Raw genomic sequence first — 17,418 nt, forward strand, 5'->3', positions numbered from 1 at the left:
TAAACTTTCAGCTCTGGAGATAACTTAGCGTTAAAACTAACCAAATCTTTTCTTTTGAAGTGGAGCAGATCAGGGAGATGGAACCAGTGTTAAGTTTTCTTTTGGAAGTGTGTTCAAACTAGAACTCAGTTAAGTGTGTTGTTGGCCTTGCTGGGAGATGGTGTAATTTTGAGTTTAATTCTGTATTCCTTTATATGCTAGTCAAGATTTCCTTTGATTTAAGGAGAGTGTTGGTGGGAGGAGGGTTATGTGCTGAAGAATTGGTAAATGTTTCTGCAAGTAGATGATAGATGTTGAAAAAAACATGCTGATTTTGCATTGAGAAATTGGAGGGATCCTGAAGCAAGTGAAGGTGATAGTGCACAGTCTCATTACAAGTCTTGGAGCCCTTCTCCATCTATTGAATACTTTAGGTGGCAGGTATATGAGGAAAGAATACAGCCTGGCTGTCTTCAGAGGGTGATTGTTGGTGTTAGGGCAGTTGTTTAGCAGTTGGTGAAAGGTGCCAGGGTGTCTTGGGATGACTGCAAAGGCTGAAGGGTCTTGTTTGATGTTATATTATGGTATTTTATTTTGAATTCAGGTCACACCAGGCAACCCCTCTCTAGCTCTGGAACTGCAGGAAGTGGAGCCCTTGGTAGTGCCTCAGGCTTCTCCCACCCGTGAACGTTCGCCAGATGTCATTTCCTCTGCTTCTACAGCCATGTCCCAAGATATCCCAGAGATTGCTTCTGAGACCTTGCAACGCAGTTTTGCAGCTGGTCAGTCTGGGCTCCCTGCAGAGGTGCTGGAGCCCAGTCATCATGCAGACAGTATGGCATCAGCTGCTTCAGCCTTGCATTTGCTGTCTCCGAGGAACTGCCACAATTCTGATCACAGCCACCACTCTTTGGACATGGCTCAAGTAGAGGTGGACAGACTGAATGCTCCATCATTACTGGAGACTGCTTTAACTCAGGAAAATGCGTCTTCTGACACTGTTGTGAGTCAGCCATGGCCAGCAGCTCCTGACATAACCAGAGAAACTAGGAACAGCATGGCGGACAGGTAATCACTTGGATGTGTCTTTCTTGGGACAGTTTCTTGATGCTTCCTGGGTTGCTAGCTTGATGAAAAGCCCTTATATTGCCGTTGAGCTAGAACAGTTTCCCATCCCTCATTTTCCTTGAAAAACTCAATGATTCAAACTTACTGGGTGCCTGGTTTATATACACTGTGTCCTAAACTTCCAAACTGAGCTCTGATTGTGTGCGCCCTCTTGGACCCCTTTCAGCTCAAGGGATCTCTTTTAACAAGGTGAAATATCCACTTTAGTGGCCTTCATGTTCTCCCGAGAATGGAGACTTTTTTTTTTTTAATAACACTTCTGAAACAAAACCAGTGCAAGCTAAATTCTACTCCAGATGATCCCCTTGTAGGCCCTTGTTTGAAGGAACCAGTTAGCACATAATTGGCAAGTTTAGTTACAGGTTAATTGTATGTCTCTTTTCTGTGATTGGCTTTGTGTAGCTAGCATTAGAAATCAGACAAAATGTGCTTTAAAAGTCAGGAAATGAATGATAATGTCGCTGTGGAGTAGGCATGCAGATTGAGGCAGCATCACATCTGCCTGCTTATCAGAAGCAAACTTTTTTGCTGGGGGCAGTGCTAGGATTCATTGCAGTATTAATGTCTGTGTCTTCCAGCAGGACTGGAACCGCAAAATGGATCTGCCATCCCCTGAGTCTCTCTAGGCCAGGGCTGTATACACCCTGGGAGGCAGTAAACACTTCCCTTTTGAACCCTTGTAGCAGGCTGGGAGGGTCAGTGTTGTCTGTCTAACAATCCAGAGCTGTCCCCTGCCAGAATTACAAGAGAAAGGCCTACCCCTCTGCTTCTTCAGCTGAGGATACTGCTTCAGAAATAGTCTTGGTTCTGTTGACTCTGGGGAGAGCACTGAGGCTATGTCTTCATGCTGTGTTTTTTCTTTTGCTCATAATTCAAAGTCCAGAAAAGATTTTTTTTTAGGGAGTTTCCAACTCTCCTCAATCCCACWCTCTGAATTCTTTAAGGATTTCTCAAAAGAGAATATCAGATCAGATATTTTTGGATCTGAGATATTTCACTTGCTCCCAGCTATATAAAAAATATATATTTAGGGCTACAAAGATGATCAGAGGGCTGGAGCATCTGCCCTATGAGGAACGGCTGCGAGAGCTGGGCCTCTTCAGCCTGGGGAAGAGAAGACTGAGGGGGGATCTTATCAATGTGTACAAGCACCTGAAGGGAGGGTGTCAAGGGGACGGGTACAAACTCTTTTCAGTTGTCCCGTGTGGCAGGACGAGAGGCAATGGGCAAAAATTAAAACGCAGGAAGTTCCGCCTGAACGTGAGGAGGAATTTCTTCACCGTGAGAGTGACAGAGCACTGGAAGAGGTTGCCCAGAGAAGTTGTGGAGTCTCCTTCTCTGGAGATATTCAAGGCCCGCCTGGATGCAACCCTGTCTAACATGCTCTGTGTGACCCTGCTTGAGCATGGAGGTTGGACTAGATGATCTCCAGAGGTCTCTTCCAACCTTATCAATTCTATGATTCTCTCTCTCTATATATATATGTATGTAAGTATATGTATATAAAATGTATATATAAAAAATACATATACATACATACATACATACGTGTGTGTATATATATATATATGTATGTGTATGTATTTTGACTGGACATGTTAGCCATCAGCCTGCCTGAAAGTAATAAGTATTTGTTTCTGTTCAATGATCTTCCTACATATTGAATTTAAATAGGCCTAGTCTTTTGCTCTGAAAACCTTTATGAAGCTCTGACTGGATTCATTACTGCAGTCCTAGCCTATCTGGCAGAGCTAAGCTGTCAAATTGTCATGCTTCCTGCTACTGTCTTCAAAAGGTTAGGAGAACTGAGTGGCACTGAATTTTGCCCCATTGATCAGAATTGCTTAAGGAAAAAAAAAGCCTAAGATGATGATATCTGCTGGCATGCACTGAACAGCCTCTTTTGAGTGGTGGATAACTTCTTCTGCATGATTGGTTGTTGGGAGATTATTCTTGGTTACTGCCTGAAGCATAGCTGAGGTGCTTGTCCCTTCCGAAAGACAAGTATGCAGTAGTTCTTATTAGTATCTCCAAACACTTGCTGCTCTCTGGATCTATGCAAATAGATTTATAGACCTGCTAACAGTATGCCCCATGAGAATAGCAATAGGAGTAAGCAAATATCCAGCTGAAGGAGACTTTCATGATCGTATTTTCATTCTTTTTTTCCTCCTCTAGCCCAAGGGATGAAGTTGAAGAAAAACACAAGAGCTCTTCCCATCACCGACACAGCTACCATCTGCTGCAACATGACAGCCAGGATGCTAGTGCAGAACAGAGGTACCAGAGTGCTTAGCCCCCTCTCCTGCCCTGCATGAACTCAGTTCAGGCTACGTTTGTGCTTCTGTCCCCAGCAAGCCTTCACGTGTGGGTTGAATGTCTTTTCTTTGTCTCCTGACTTAATATGTATATGCAGTCAAACTTCCATAATGTCCAGTGACTTCAGCTGATCATGAGATGGACTTCTGGAGGCTGTCCAGTTTATCCCCTGTAGGGAAAGGCTTAACTGTGCTGCTCATAAGAGCATAAACCAATCCTGGATTAATTACCAGTGTAAACTTATTAAGGGACCAGTATTGAAATATTGTATTTAAGGTGAGGTAGCAGGATTGCCTCAGAAGTCACAGCTTCCTGGTTTTGCTATCTTTACTCTATCATAAGCCAACCAAAAGCCACATTTTGTGTGCATGGCAAACTAGCCCCGCTTGGCAGCTGAGGGCTTTTTTGTAATCCATGCTTCAATTCAGATCAAAATGTGTAGCTGGCCAGCAGCTGAGAGAGTCTGAGGTACCAAGGACTGCACGCAATTCCTAGGCTCCATCTGATTCTCCTTTCTTACTGCAGTACTTGCTGCATGAGGTGTTTTCTGTCTGTAAAGCTGTCAGGATACACTATGCTTGGGTTCCCCCACTGGATCAGCCGTTACATCACAGGGCTTCTGTGCTAGGGTGTGTCTGCAGCAAGAACAGGCATCAAACTCTATTACACTGCCTGATCCACAGTCCTCTGTAATGCAGAGGCTCTTCAGGTCCTGTCATGCAGCCCTGAATCGCAGTCTGAGCAGTCCTGGATCAAAATGGAGCAGGCCGGGCTGAGCTTGGTCTCTGCATTAAAGATCAAAGTGGCAGGAATTCGTAGCAGAGTGACTCTGAACATGTGTGGATGCAGAGCAGAGTGTGAACCCTTCTGCCTTAGTGAAGGCTAATGCTGTCCAGTATTGCAAGTGATGTCCTCTCCCCTGCTGTTCCTTCATAGTGACCATGATGATGAAGTTGCAAGTTTGGCTTCTACATCAGGTGGATTTGGTGCCAAAGCATCTACGCAGAGGCTGCCTGTGAAGGACTGGAAAGCCAAGGCATCCCCTCGGGCTTCCCCAAAGCTAAAACGGAAGGGCAAGAAAGATGACGGGTATGCTGGGCTTGATAGATACAGATGACTGTGGGTGCAGCTGTTTAGGGGCACAACCTGATATAGCCATTAGCAACGAGACTGGGGTCTAAGGCTGTGCTGTGGTCATGTGTTTCCAACCTTGCCCCATTTGCAAGTGACAGTAACTACACAGAAAGTGTTGTTGACTATTCAGACACTGGCTTTTACTTGTGGGTAGGGGAGTAGAACCTGTCCTACCTTTCCAGCTGGAACTTGGTCCAAACTCTAGTCTGGGCTTCCAAAGAATTTGTGGAAGGAAAATCACTGTTGCACACCGCTGGGGACATTGGATACATTTGCCTGTTCCAGTGAAGGCATCATTGGAACTGCAATGCTGTGGATATAGCTTAACGTGCTCTTGATTTCTGGTTGGCTTGTGGATGCTGGCACAGGACCTTGTTTGACAATATCTATCCATTGCTACTGCTTGCTGCTTTTGCGTGTTTCTAAACGTGGCTGTGTGAATGTCTTGTAATTGAAACTTGATGACTAGAAAGATCTGCCCATGGCAAGATCAGTCTGTTTGCATTAACTTGAAAGAAGTAGCATAGCAGATGGCTCTCTCTCGCTCGCTCTCCTTTTTTTTTTTTTTTTTTTTTTTTGTGCTCCAATGGCTCTGTGGGAGCCATTGTTTTGGCGCTCTAGCTACATAGGTCTTAAGGAACATGGATTTGGGCATTAAGTTTTTGTTGTAGTCTTTCTGTGACACCAAGAAGTTCTCAGCCTCAGAAATGCCCTTCTTTTATCCTGCATTGATCCTTTCTAACCAGCTAACTGAATGTAGTACGTGAATTACAAATCCTTTTGATAATGTTTGGTTGTTCATAGGTGTGGATTCGTACAGCTCCCCCAGTGTCACTGAAWCAGTGTTTATTCTGTTTATGCTGGAAGGCATCAGTGGTTTCCTTGCCTTGAGAGCTGGAGTCATTCTAGATGATTTGAAACTCATTAATTTTATATTTAACAGATGAGTACTAGGTTTTTCTTTGTGAAATATCAGGAAACCTTCTAAAGTCTAAATGGCTTTCCTGGTTTTGAATTTGGACAAGGCTGAAAAATTAGCATGCATTCTTCTTTGTAGCAGTCCTTATTAAGGCTTGGTAAAAATTTCTGCCATTTGTTGCAAGCATTCCTGTGAAGGGATCAGTCTGTACAGCCTGTGAATAATGGAAATGATGGAGTCACAGTGCTGTAGGGTTTGGGCTTGCATCATCTCCTGCAGCTCTCATGTTATAATAGGCAAAACAGATGCATCAGCTGAAGTGTAAGATCTAACATAGTCTATAAAGTGTGTGGTCTGTTTTGGCAGAGGATTTGGATAATTATAGCAGGTGATTGACATAATTACATTACTACTTTTTTATTTTTATTTCCAGAGATGTGAACCAGTCACCAAGATCATCTAACAACCAGGTGAGTTACAGAGCTATTTCTGCAGTCCATTCCAAAGACCTCATGCTCCAGCTCTATTTACTGGCTTACCAAAGGCTTGAAGGAAAGACCATCCTGGTTCCTTCAGCTACCAAGGGCACCTACTGTGCTTGGGCAGGCTGAAATTGCAGGTTTTTGAAATTGCAAGTTTTTTTTAGCATTGCTCAGTTCTATGACTTGTGCAGCTGAGAAGGAGCTGCTCAGTGTTGTCCAGAACAATGTCTTCCTTTGTACCTTGGAATGTCAGCTTGCATTTCTGTGTTCTCACAAGCCCTATTTCATCTGAAACTCCACTACTCATTTCTTCTTCCTTCCCAAGACAACTTGCATGCATCAGCAGCAGGACAAGCTGTTTCCAACACAGAAAAGATCAGAATGGAACCAGCCTCCTGGAATTTCTTATCCCCATTGATAGCACCTTTGTGTTGGGCAGAAAATTCTCTCAGCTGAGTTACATTCACTCATTGAACTGTCCTTGGATTCTTATGCCACCTTAAGATTTTTCAGCAGATGAACAGACTCTGTGAACTACAGATTTGTACTTCTCCAATTGTTTGGTTATTCCTAAACATGCAAGAGAGCTGAGAAAGCTCTCTGGGGAAGCTTCTTATTACTCCAGTGATTGCACAGCTCCCTTTTTAAACTATTTGAGGCCCTTGTTTACCTCAGAGTCCTAAATTCTCTTTCTCAGTATGTGTCCGAAAGTAAATAGGATCTGGTTTGTCCTACTCTTTTAGATGCCAGAGCTTTGAAGGGAATCTTGAATCTAAACACTTGAGCGTATTCTGAGCAGCCATTTGTGAATTCTGTGTGGGAATTTCATGTACTTTGCATTATTAGTTTATTTCTTAGGACGATAGTCTTAGGCATTAAGTTGGCCTCATTTTCTGCTCTGTCCTTGGCACATGGCATAACTCACTTCCTAGCAGAAATCTTGACTTGATTGACCTCTGATCTTGTTGGAATTGAGTACCTGTCCTCTCCACCCACAGGTGACACCAGAGTTCCAGGATGAGCTGATGTGCATATTGAGGAGCCAACAGCGGGAGCTCTCTGAGCTGCGTCAGAACCAGATGGAGCTGTTGCAGAGACTCACGGATCACTTGGATGCCATTCAGAGCTCCATCATGGGCCATGTGGAGAGGGTGATTGACTCCCAGCAGGAGCAGGAGCGTATCCTTCCTAGGAAACTTTCTGTGGGTGTGCATCGCACAAGTCAGGTATTTTGGACTTGCTTTGCAGAGAAAATGTTCTCTTTCCTTCAGGCCCTTTAACCTAAAACGTTAAAATTACTCAGGTGTTTGCAAATGTTGCCTGAGAATGAAACAGCGGAGGGCTGCCAGACAAGTGAGACATGAGAAGAGCTAACAAAGTTCGAAGATTTTTAGTAGTGTGGGCCATAGGCACATTAGAAGAAGGCCTGGCTGCAGTGCAACTATTTCAATCACTGACTGATCTCTACCCCTTTTCAAGGGCAAGCAAGTCAGAAACAGAATGAGAAGAGTTGCTCTTTTGTCCATGCCACTAAAGTCTTCCAGTTACCCATTAAGATCTCAAGCGTTGTAATGCTGGAGTAGACTAAAGGTGTACCTACTACATTATCTTACCTTAGGTAGTGGCCAGTTGCAGAAGAATGTGTTCATGGTCCTGTCCTCCTTTCGTTTGAAGCAGAAATTGCATCTGACTACTGTATATATACTTTTGGTGGCTTTGAGGTCCATAGGTCCCTTATGTGTTGTCTGAAAAGTGGTTTCTTTTGTTGTTTTTGAGCCTACTATCTGATCATTTCTTCATGCCTAGTTACTGTGTCGCAAGTAATCAGTTCTTGTATGTCTGTTGCTACTATAGGTTTTGTCACTTCCGACTCTGCTGTTGAGGGGAGACTAGCCAATTTCATGTCTTGTCTGAAGGCACTCTTAACTGACAATCCATATTACTCTGCTTTGTACCTTTTCTAATTTTTATAAAAGATAGAGGAACTATTACCACATGTAAGATGTTGGTGTACCGTAGATTTCTACAATGACTTCTTTTTCTTGATGATCAGCTTGATTTTCCATTTAGACTATGAGGCTGATATTTTCATAGATAACTCATTTACTTTTCCCCTGAAGTTCAGTGTAGAGTTATAATGCAGTATTAGAATCCCTTTTTTCTATTTTCACAATGTCATATGTACATTGATTTATGCCAGCAGTTGAATTTTGTTTTCAGAAAATACTAAGGTATTCATCTTTGTTCTTTGCAGTCAGCTTTAGTCTTGATGATAGTGAATAGTTTGATAAGTTTTGCCATCTCTGTTTCTAGCTGATTTGTGCTGAAAAACACAGGCTCATGGTGTAGCTCACTTATAAGCTCCTCTTGTTTTGGAAAGTGACTGTGTATTCCTGTTGTTTGTTCCTCCTATCCCTTTCTTAATTCACTGAAAGATCTTTTACCTCTTAATTCTGTGATAGCCAATTTTATTTTTAGCCTTTGGTAGGAGATCTAGGGAAAAGGGTGTTTGTGGTTGGTTGGTTTTGTGGTTGGTTGGTTTTGTGGTTGGTTGGTTTTGTGGTTGGTTGGTTTTGTGGTTGGTTGGTTTTGTGGTTGCACATGCATCTTTATCTGTGTGTTGATCCCATCAGAGAATACAGTTGCTCCATGAAGTATGGCTAATGTTTATGAAGGCTGTGTTCACTCCCCTGCAGTAGGTTCACTTGTGTCCACCAATTCCATCCCATAGAAAAGTTTTTACCTATTTGCTTTTTATGGTTATTAGGTTTCTTGGTTTCTGTAGGGAGCACTGCTGCTAAGCTTCTCTCTGCTGTTTGGCTTTTCTACTACAGCCTTATTTTCCTCCAGAGCTCTTTTCTCATCCTGGTTGTTTGACAGAATCCTGTTATTGACAGAGACACATCAGTCACATTCTGGACCCCTCTCTCATCTGCACTGCAGATTCACTCTCATAGAGCCTCTGGAGGTGAGGGTAGTATGCATCTCTGTAAGACAAAAGTGTTGCTGGCAGAGGAAATCTGTTGTTTGTGCTCCTTAATGTGTGTACTTATTAGAGAGGAGACTAGATAGAGTGCTGACGGAAGGACAGCAGCGCAATGGACAGCTCCAAGAGCATCTTTCTCAGCAGCTCTCTCAGTCCCTCTCCACTGCAGTGTGTAATCGTCTGGAGAGAACCATTCGTGAAGAGATGAAGAAGACAGTACCCCAATGTAAGTGTTACTTTCTGGATTTTTGAAGGTGGATGTCCACAATTAGCCCAGTAGGGATTGAAAACATGCTGTACAGAAATGCTGGCACTATATGAAATAGGAGTTAAGTTATAGGAAGACTAGTCTGTGCACCTTGAGCTGTTGTGGGCCACACAGCAGTCTGAGATGAGTGCAGGGGTGGAAGGAATATGAGGCTCCCAGAAGTATAGCTTTTGGGAACACCTTTTGGTGTTGGTATGACCTTTTGTTAAAAGCACAAAGGTTTTGGAGTCCGTCCTTCCTTTCTGTGACGGAAGGAGGCCAGTGAGTTTAGAAGTGTTGAGACTAGATTGAAGCAAGCCTAAAGTTGTATTTGCCCTTCCTTRAAACACAGACTTCTTCCATGTAAGGGAGGATTCCTAGAAATACTGCTGGGAAAGGCCTCTGGAATCTTTAGTGGCCACCCTTCTGCTTGCAAGAGGGACTACCCACAATTCTAGATCAGGTCAGCTGTGACTTTGGACAAACCTTGAAAATCTTCAAGGGTGGAGATTCTGTAGCCTCTCTGGTGACTTCCAGGGCTGCACCACCTTCTTGGCAAAGAAAGTTTCTCCTAATAGCAGGGCAACTGCTCTACCTGATGCTACTTGAGTGAGTTGGGGGGGGGGGGTCAGACCAGATGATCTCCACAGGTCCTTTCCATCTCCAACTGTTCTGTGATTCTGTAATGTCCAATCTTAGCTTCCCAAACCAGAGTTTGAGACTGTTGCCCTTTGCTGTATCATCTGACACCTCTAGGAAGAGTTTGATTCTGTTTCCCTTCTCTGGTTTTGAAGTTTGCCTCTGGGCTTAGAGCTTCAACTTTGACTATTTGTGTTGTGTCTAGGCATTTCTAAGAGCATGGAACCTATTGCTGGCCAGCTAAGTAACACTATTGCCACGAAGCTCAATGCTGTTGAGGGCACACTGAAAGAGAATATCACCAAGCTAGTGAAATCAAAGGTAAGGAGAGCCAGACTGCAACTTTCTCTGGGGACACTGAGCTGCCACCCCCCTGGCTAATGACTCCTCATTACCTCTTCGCCTCACCTGTTTCTCTGGATGGATCTGAGGTCTGTGTAGTGGCTGGTGATCAAACAAAGCTCTTCTCTGGCCTCATCAGGAGAGTAGGAGAGTTGTGTCTCCTGCCTCCTTTACCTCATTAGACCTTTCTTTAACTTACTAATTGTTCATTTTGTACTGGAATCAAGATTCTCATTACTGCTAGTAGTACTGGAGTAGTTTTTCATTACTGGTTTTCAGGACTGTCTCAGTCAGCCAAGTGGTAAAAGTTTGACTTGCTCTTCTGCTCTCCACTCTGTTCTCCATTTCTCCATTACTTAGAGAGCAAAACCTAGCTTACCTTGACAGAGGGAATGGTGAGCTGTGGGAGGGAAGTTGGGGAAGAGGAAAAGAGCCCAGCATGACTCTGCTGGCTTCCCTGAGCTATAGGGAAGCCATGATGTTCTTGGACAGTCTGTCAGCAGGCAGGTTATCTGCCTGCCATAGTTGTGGTGCAGCTTGGTCAATGGAAAGAGTTCAGCTGCTCAGGAAACATGTGCATCTGACACTGGACTGATCTTTTCTGGTGTGTGTGTGTGTGTTGCAAGGATGTACAATGTTTGTTCACATCTTTGTCCTGCATCAGGATACAGGATGTTGTTAATTCTCTGGAGCCTCTTCTGTGTGTGCTTGTAAGAACCTTACAGATGCTGTTGTGAGAGCAACGGCTGATATCCTGCAAGGACCGATCCAGTCAGCATACAGGGAAGCATTCCAAAGTGTCGTATTGCCCGCCTTTGAGAAGAGCTGCCAGTCCATGTTCCAGCAAATCAATGAAACCTTCAAGCAGGGCACACAGGAATGTGAGTAGGTTTTCTTTTCTGTGTTTTCTCTCCACAGTGTATTTGTGTTACTGGCTTACAAGATGGCCTTTGCTTGATGCCTTTGCCTTGTTTCATTAGTAGCTGTTTAATCTCTTAGCCCTTCTTCATGGTCTGAAAACATACTGCTTTTCATGCTTCAGAAACAGGAGGAAAAGAGAGGAGATCTTTGTAGAGGTTGATATAAGAACAGGGATACACCTCAGGTCTTTGTAGTCTGTGCAGCAAAATACTTTTCCTGTTTCTGTGGACCTATGCTTTCATCTCTGAACAGTGAAGCCCAGCTGTAGGACTGTCTCAATCTGACATCAGAAGAATGAAGCATGGAGAGGGTAGCATTCCTACAGATGGTCCATCCTCTCAGAGGTGCAATAGAACTGGAGAAGGTTCCTTGCTGGCACAGGGACTTCTTTTGTCCCTTGATATGCAGAGTGTGTCCAGCTACTGTTTATTTTATACTCCCCCACCCCTCCTCACAGGTCTCCCAAGGTTGCTATAAGTACCTAGAACTTTTTTTCTTCTGCCTTTTGATCAAGCCATTTCATAAAATATTTTAAAATACAACTTTGTGATCTCTGCAGACATCTCCTCTTGTCAGAAATGTACCTCCTCTTTTCCCTTAATAATTTTATTGATTTTCAACTCATCACTAATGCAGATCATAACCCATACTGTGTATGACATACCCTCACCCCCATCTTTATCTTGCCCTGAACAGTCTTTATAAAGAACTTGTCAAAAAAGAACCCTTGGCATTATTGCTGTGTCATGTAACACTGATGGGAGAATGGGAGCAGGGTTTCTACGTTAATATGTAACACAGCCCAAAGCAAGGCTTGTGGATTCTGCTGCCTGCTGTCCTGCTCTGGAATACTGGCTAAGTTATTGATCCTGCTGGGGAATGTGTAGAGCCTGGCAACTGGATCTGTGCCCTGACCATCTCCACAGCATTGATGGCATGAACATCTTTCTGGGAAGCTTTTTGGTTGTTGCAGATATCCAGCAGCTTGAGACTCACATGAAGAACAAGAAAGCACGAGAACAGGAGGCCCGGGACCCGCTGCTGAATCAGCTTCGACAGCTTATCGGCACTTTCCAGAGCACCACTGAACAACTAGCTTCCACCATTGCGGCCAGTGTCCATGCTGAGGTCCAGCATCAGCTGCATATTATTGTGGGCAAGTAAGTTGGCAGCTAGGCTTGTTGAAAGAGATGTCAGTGAGAGATGTACATGTGCAAGACAAAACTTCTCCCTGCTCACTTGTGGCAGTAAATCCTTTACCACAAATGCTATAGGGCTTCTTGTTAGCCTTGTTTGAACAGTATGACAAAAAAACGCGTGGGCTGGTGTAACTGCTGCCCTATGAAGCACAAAACAAAGGTCACAAAATACTTCTAATGACCAGCTGAATCTCTGCTGCCTGTAGGAGCATGGGCCCTGCTTTTCAACCGACTGTCCCATGTGCATTTTGGAAGGGTGAGGGGGCCTAATGCAGACCAAAAGCACACTTGAATATGCCTAGCCTCCCTATTCCAAAATGATCTTTGGGTCTCCTCTAGGTTTTTCCTCTTTATTGTGTGTCTTTATGCATATACAAATAGTTTCTGCAGGCTGTTCTGTCCTCCCACTTGTTCTGCAGTAATTTTTGTGTGGCCATCCTGGTTCCAGGAGAGAATCCCATCAGTACCTTTCAGCACATTGACGCCATGAAGCTGGTGACTGGCTGACTGGCATTAAGACTGGCTGCAGGGCAGAATGCTACTGTCTATTTTAAGCTGTTAGAACATATGTCAGTAATGTCAGTGTGTGTTAGGAGTCTTCAACACAGACTAGACTTGCCAGGAAAGATACCAGACTAAATGCCAGTCTCATTGCATGGGTTTTACACAGGGAAATTTTGCTATTCTAACTCTGCTGCAGTAGGGCAGGTTTGATCTTTTGCCCTCTTGGTAAGAGGGGAGGATCCTATCCTGGGGGAACATATAGCAACAGAGCCTGCACTCTGAATTAGCCATCTATGCAGAGGTTACAGGCTCAGGGAAGGAGATTGTTCTTATTTTAAAGGTGCAGACTGGGAAGCTGCATATAGGTGATGTAGAAATGTATGTCTATTCAAGGATGAATGGAGAGCCTAGTAGCCTTGCTTGGAAGTCAGATTCAGTGAAGATTTAGGGGAAAAAAATGTAAGGGAAGAATTAGCTCCATAGAACATCCTTTTCTCATAAAGAACCCCAGCACCATCGGCATATGCCCCTGGGGCTGTGTCACTGGCCATACAGCTTCGCTGTGCAGCTTGTTCTAGGTACCTGTGGCTCAGCAGTTTTTGAACCCTTTGGAAGCCACATAAAAATAAAGAAATAAACCTATGTTTTTTCTGTTCTTTCTCACTAATAAAAGCTTTGAGCAATGTAGTCCCTCAGCTCTTCATTTTCAAAAATGCTTTGGGTGGGTTTTTTATTTTTTTGAGGGCTTTTTTTTCTTTCTTTTTTTTTTTCTTTAGCATGCAGGAGTCTATTTTGGCTCAAGTGCAGAGAGTCATTAAAGGAGAAGTGAGCCTGGCTATGAAGGAGCAGCAAGCAGCTGTCACCTCAAGCATTGTCCAGGCAATGCGGTCAGCGGCAGGGACTCCGATCCCCTCTACTCATCTGGACTTCCAGTCTCAACAAACTCACATCCTTCAGCTACTGCAGCAGGGACACCTCAATCAAGCTTTCCAGCAGGTACATAAGCTTCTTTGCAAAAAGCTTCTCTGCTTTGCTGGGGGTTGCACTGGGGAGAAGAGCTTCCTGAAGTGTGGATGTAGTCCTGCTACAATTCATACAACTCTACTGCTAAGAGGGAGTGATGCTGTGCCAGTGAACTGACAGGGGAGTGCAAACATGGCCCTGGTCCTTGCTGACTATATCCTGCTCCTGTGTCTGGTTATGGTCTGTTACCTCCCTTCAGTTTAGAACAAATGGAGGTGTCCTTTGATTGACAGCCTAAACACTGTCCTGCTTGCATATACAGCATGGGTTGCAGAGCCTTCTGCTCCCAGAGCAGGCTGGTGAGCCATTGAGCTGTCCTCAAACAGACAGCTCTCTTACACTCTGTACTGTGTCCCTCATCTGTCGTTTCCTCTGCATTTCTGGCCGTATCTTTGTTGCAGGCTCTAACAGCAGCTGATCTCAATCTGGTCCTGTATGTATGTGAGACTGTGGATCCTCAGCAAGTATTTGGCCAACATCCATGCCCACTGTCCCAGCCTGTGCTCCTGTCTCTCATTCAGCAGCTTTCCTCGGATTTGGGTACTCGTACGGAACTGAAACTGAAGTGAGTATGATCACAGAGCCAGAGTTGAACCTATGCAGGCGCATTCCTGGCTCTGGCTTTAAATTCACTACATGTAAGTGGAAGGTGGTGCTTCGATGAAGGTTAGAACTTTTATGGCCTGTTACTGGCATTTGAACAAACTGTTGAGTCTTGAAAGAAGATCTAGGCATTGCCACAGGGAGCTCTGCTGCCCAAAGGTAGAAGTGAATAGGTTCCTAGCTGTAGACACTGTTAACTCCTAGTCTTGTAGTCTCTAAATATCATTTGCAGTTTGTGCAGCAATATCATGTAACCAAGGAGCAATTCCCATGTGGAGGTAGAAGGAGAGATAGTGGATAATGTAATACCCAGAGTAACTTTGCTCTGCTCTTAATTCTTAATCCATTACTGAACTTTGTGCTAGTGGTTTCTCATCATGACTGCCAGAGAGATTCAGTGCGAGGAGCAGCAGGAGCTTCTGGAAGAAGCGTCTGTTGGATGCTCCTGTGACAAAATAGTGACTGTGCAGGTACTAGCCATGGACAATTTTAGGTTTTGAGTCAAAGTCCTATTATCTGTCTTGAAAAACTAATTTGTTAAGTTGCCTGAAGGTTTTGACCATGGATTTCATGGAAAATGTCTTAAATCCAGTTCTAATAAACTCAGTTTAGCATGGGGGGAAGGCAGCTCAAGCTAGAAAAAGCTGGAAAAAGGCTTTGAGTTACAGAAGAGCTGATAATCAGATTTAAAGCCACTGTTGTTGAGTTCAAGCTGGCCAGTTAGTGAGTATCTCTTGCAGTGACAAAATGGGCTTACTTTCTGGCTGTGATTTGAAAATGTATGTCTTATCTGAACTTAGTTTGTTGGTAAAATTCTTCCTCTTCCCATTCCCTTCCTGCATAGACACAGCTATATTGGAAGCAGACCTTAAATATATCCCTACATGAAGTAAACCTCACTGCTGAAAGGGTTTTTACTGTCAAATAATTAGTTTTGCTTATGCTAGAAAGCTACCAAAGAAAGTATTTACAAAACTCTTACCAAGAATAGCCTGTAGCCAAGTACCACCTTCCTCTATCCAGGGAGTTCTAGCATGCTGTTTGCCTGCTTGGTTCAGGCAGCCAGGCTGTGTTGCATGTCTGCAGACTGGAAGCTATGCCTGCATGTTGAAGAAGGCATAGCTGGACTCTGCTAGAAGTCAATAACATTTATTTTCTAACGAATGAACTTACTGCACTGAGATGGGGGACAGAATTTTATTTTCAGCACTAAAATGAACTGAATTGGACTGGGATCACATGTTGAGGCTCTAAACCTGGTCTCTCTCCTTCAGTTACTTGGAGGAAGCAGTGATGCACCTGGACCACAGTGACCCCATTACCCGAGACCACATGGGATCTGTCATGAACCAGGTGCGGCAGAAGCTCTTCCAGTTTCTGCAGGTGGAGCCGCACAACACGCTGAGCAAACCTGCCCGTCGCCTCATGATAATGCTTCAGGGCCTGGTCACCCCTGGCATGAGCTAAGAGAACCTCGCTATCTTGTGGGCTGCTCCATGGAAGCCCACCCAGCAGATCCAGTAGTAACTAACCATGTATGGCTTGTGTTAAGAGCTCTTGCCAGGAAATCTATCAACATGTGTGTGATGTCTCTAAGGCAAATGCCATCTGTGTATAGTCCCAAATAATCACTGAACACTCACTTGGCTTATTTTCCTGAACAGCCTTGTTTTGAGAGTTAAGTCTCCTCTTCACCTGCCCATCCATCCCTGAGGCCTAGCTGGCAGTCCAAGTTGCTTTCAGCAGAAGCCAGTGGATTTCTTAGCCCTTTAGTTTGGAGTCTGTGACCATGAGCAGAGGAGAAGGAAGGTATGCACTGAGCCTGAGCAAGGGGGCTGTAGGGATGTGCACTCGTCATTGATAAAAACTTGTACCATAGTCAAGGAGTTGAAAACCCTCTTCAGAGGGAGATGCTCCCTGGCAGGATGAGTAGGTGGAAGGATATCAGCTAAGGAGGAAGAGAGGTTTTATCTAACTCCAGATCTGCACAGCCACAGCTGCTCCCACACAGTCCAGGCAGATATGGGCAATGGAGCTGTGCATGCATGTCTTTCTGGTTCTAGAGTGAGCTGAGGAAGTGCTCTGAGTTGGAATGGTCAGGAAGCAGCAAGCTACAAGAGCCCCTCAGGGCCTTTGGTTCTGTTTGTATTGGAGCATGTCTATGGATCAGATGTTTCCTTTAGTTTTGATTTTTACACCAGGGTTTTTCTTCTTATCTAAATTTTGRTTTTTTTTTGAAATAACATTAAGAAGAATTCAATAAACAACAAACAACTTTTTGAGAAAAACAAATTACTGGAGTTGCTTCTGTTCCCCTGGGGGAAGGAGGTGCCAAGGCTTTTGGAACAGGTCCACTGCTGGAGTGTGTGAAGTGACTTGAAGAGCTGTCTGGTCTGGAGCTGGAGGCAAGAGGGCAAGATGCCCTCTGTCCCAGGTCTGCTCTGAGGGAGCTCCGAAGTTGATGCTTGAGCTCTTTTGGACACTTCAATAAAAGTGTTTTTCATTTCTAGGACAGCTGGGATGCGCCATTAGAGGTGGTGCTTTGCTGTCAGCAGAAACTCATTAATTTCTGCTTTCACAGCACGAGGCATGGCCTGCTGCCCCAAGCAGTGACTGGCAGGGCCTGTGATGCCCTTTGAAACCAGGCAGACGCAGGACACTCCTCTGCCTGAACTGGTGTTAGAAGAGAGGTGAGGGATTATTAGCAGGTGGAGAACAGGGGAGAGGGCAGAAAGCAGTTTCTCCTTCCCAGGGTGTGAGCAGGTTCCCCTCCTTCTGGTGGAGCGTCTCTCAGCTCTCTGTGCCTCTCCTGGCAGCGAGCTGGGCACCCCAGGCAGCCAAGCGCCCTGCCCGGTTGCCCTTCCCCCCCCCCCCATCCCCCGGCCGTCCCCGCTGCGCGCGCCTCGCGCTGCTGCGTGGGAGGCTGCGGCCGCACCCGCGCAGGAGGCGGGCGGGCCGCTGCCGACGGGGGCGGGATCCCCGAGCGGGGCGGG

The 17,418-nt window shown here is 44.8% G+C and overlaps 1 protein-coding gene across 2 annotated transcripts in view; it reads left to right on the top strand.

The window, feature by feature from the left end:
- The window catches only part of EDC4 (enhancer of mRNA decapping 4), a 39,607-nt gene extending 22,890 nt beyond the window's left edge, over positions 1–16,717 (top strand). For both annotated transcript variants that reach the window (XM_085314437.1, XM_085314438.1), the window contains 12 exons: positions 584–1,047; positions 3,286–3,387; positions 4,363–4,515; positions 5,913–5,949; positions 6,960–7,140; positions 9,018–9,173; positions 10,039–10,154; positions 10,891–11,056; positions 12,070–12,256; positions 13,576–13,795; positions 14,224–14,387; positions 15,700–16,717. In XM_085314437.1, the coding sequence (XP_085170563.1) occupies positions 584–1,047; positions 3,286–3,387; positions 4,363–4,515; positions 5,913–5,949; positions 6,960–7,140; positions 9,018–9,173; positions 10,039–10,154; positions 10,891–11,056; positions 12,070–12,256; positions 13,576–13,795; positions 14,224–14,387; positions 15,700–15,892 (2,139 nt within the window). In that variant the 3' untranslated portion in view covers positions 15,893–16,717. The remainder of the gene's footprint in view (positions 1–583; positions 1,048–3,285; positions 3,388–4,362; positions 4,516–5,912; positions 5,950–6,959; positions 7,141–9,017; positions 9,174–10,038; positions 10,155–10,890; positions 11,057–12,069; positions 12,257–13,575; positions 13,796–14,223; positions 14,388–15,699) is intronic.
- The last annotated feature ends 701 nt before the right edge of the window (positions 16,718–17,418 follow it).

The sequence above is a fragment of the Rhea americana genome, unplaced genomic scaffold, assembly GCF_003343005.1.
Source record: "Rhea americana isolate MKP2758 unplaced genomic scaffold, rheAme1 scaffold_403, whole genome shotgun sequence".
In the NCBI taxonomy this organism is placed as follows: Eukaryota; Metazoa; Chordata; class Aves; order Rheiformes; family Rheidae; genus Rhea; species Rhea americana.